We start from the raw sequence: 1,614 nt of genomic DNA on the forward strand, positions 1-1,614 counted from the left end.
TACTGACAAACTGTTATCTGAAAACAGTGAAGCTATTCCTGATAAGGCTTTTGCATTTTGGAGCCTGCTTCCAGAAGCCCTGGATGTGAAGCTTTTGCACTTGCTAGCCAGGAGCCCAAATTTACATCAGGAATTAGAAATGTCTCCAGGACAGCCTCTGCTTTTCTCTAGCCAGAGAGAACTTGCAAAGGGACCCCAACAAGTGTTTTGCCTTCAGGACTCACCTTTCCTCTGCTCCCCAAGGAGGTCTGCAGTCTCCAGCTCAGCTGAAAGGATATCCACAGCACCAGTGTGATCTGACTGAATCATGACTATATCCCCTACTCCCTGAGGTACATGGTATTTGGTTACCCGAACAATAGCTTCCTGCACAAAGCACACAAGAAACATTGTCACGTAGACCATCCTGGTTAAAGAGTCTCTAGCTGGATTTAAAACAACTCATTAGTAATTCAGGCACCTTTATGAAACCAAGTCAGGTCTGCAGAAGCTTCTATTACCGTAAAAGAAATGGCCAACTCTGAGACACCTCTTGGCATTATTTCCCCCCAGCACCAAAATCATGAACTTTGAAGTCAAATGCTGCATTAGTCTCACGAATTACACACCTCTTGGCCTCCCCAGGAGTCCCTGGGCAGGCACATCTTTGCATTTGCCTTAGACCTAATTGTGTGCTCTCAACAAAGCAACAGCCTTATAGATTTAGGTGACTATTCTTGGAAAGAATTCCCAAGACACAATCTCTCTAGGGAGAGCCTTTCAGCTCTGTGCACATCTAGACCAGAGCCACAATCAAACTGTCATTTTACCCTAGGTAAAAGTCCATCTGGATCACTAGGGCATCTCTCCTCATATATGCAAATTCACAGGTCCTGAGCTGGGTGTCACACAACAGGTCTTCCCAACTCTATCCGTAATGCAAGCAAACAGGCTGCTCACAAGAAGAAACAAAAGACTTTCAGTTCCCTCTTCCACAAATCTCCGAGAAAGGAATTCCCAGAAGCACCAGGTAAGACTGAGAAGGTGAGAACTACCTGGAAGCCTTAGTGAGCAAAAAGTTGCAAGGAAGTGAGGATTAGCTGAAGACACAAGAGGGATTTTGCAAATGAGACTTTTACCTTCCATTAACATATTAAAAAAGTTAACAATCTATGTTAATACTACTTTTATCTTAGCAGAACCCTTAGAGCCTCAGTCCCACAGCCATAAGCACAGGAGAATTGTTGCTGCACCTCTGTCCTTGTTTTCAGACACAAGAAACATCCACCTACCTCTTTGAGGGACTGGATTTGGTCAGGCAGCTTCTCTTCTAGTTTAGTCACTTTCTGGTCCTCCAAAGTGCCAACTTCTTCCTTCAAATCCTCTGTTGTGCCCGCACTCCAGTGCGGCCCAACCCGCGACCTTTCGGAAGAAGAGAGCACTGCAATTCAGCCCTTGCAGCCAGGACACAGCCAGCAGAGGAATCACTCTGCTCTGGAACTCGAACTCAAATGAACTGAAGGGAACAAGCTTCTGTGGCCAGCACCTGCCAGCTGCACAAAGCACCCCTGCCACCCCAGTCCTGCCATCCCTGCGTGGCAGTGCTCCCTGTGAGCTAGAGGGAGCAACCTCAGT

At 46.7% G+C, this 1,614-nt stretch overlaps 1 protein-coding gene across 1 annotated transcript in view; it reads right to left on the bottom strand.

Annotated features, from left to right (window-relative positions):
• The window catches only part of TMED8 (transmembrane emp24 protein transport domain containing 8), a gene marked incomplete at its 5' end in the record, with an annotated part of 3,164 nt that extends 1,763 nt beyond the window's left edge, over positions 1–1,401 (bottom strand). The window contains 2 exons of the mRNA XM_009080887.1: positions 225–366; positions 1,272–1,401. Of these exons, the coding sequence (XP_009079135.1) occupies positions 225–366; positions 1,272–1,401 (272 nt within the window). The remainder of the gene's footprint in view (positions 1–224; positions 367–1,271) is intronic.
• Between the last annotated feature and the right edge of the window lie 213 nt (positions 1,402–1,614).

The sequence above is a fragment of the Acanthisitta chloris genome, unplaced genomic scaffold (genome assembly GCF_000695815.1).
Source record: "Acanthisitta chloris isolate BGI_N310 unplaced genomic scaffold, ASM69581v1 scaffold31838, whole genome shotgun sequence".
In the NCBI taxonomy this organism is placed as follows: Eukaryota; Metazoa; Chordata; class Aves; order Passeriformes; family Acanthisittidae; genus Acanthisitta; species Acanthisitta chloris.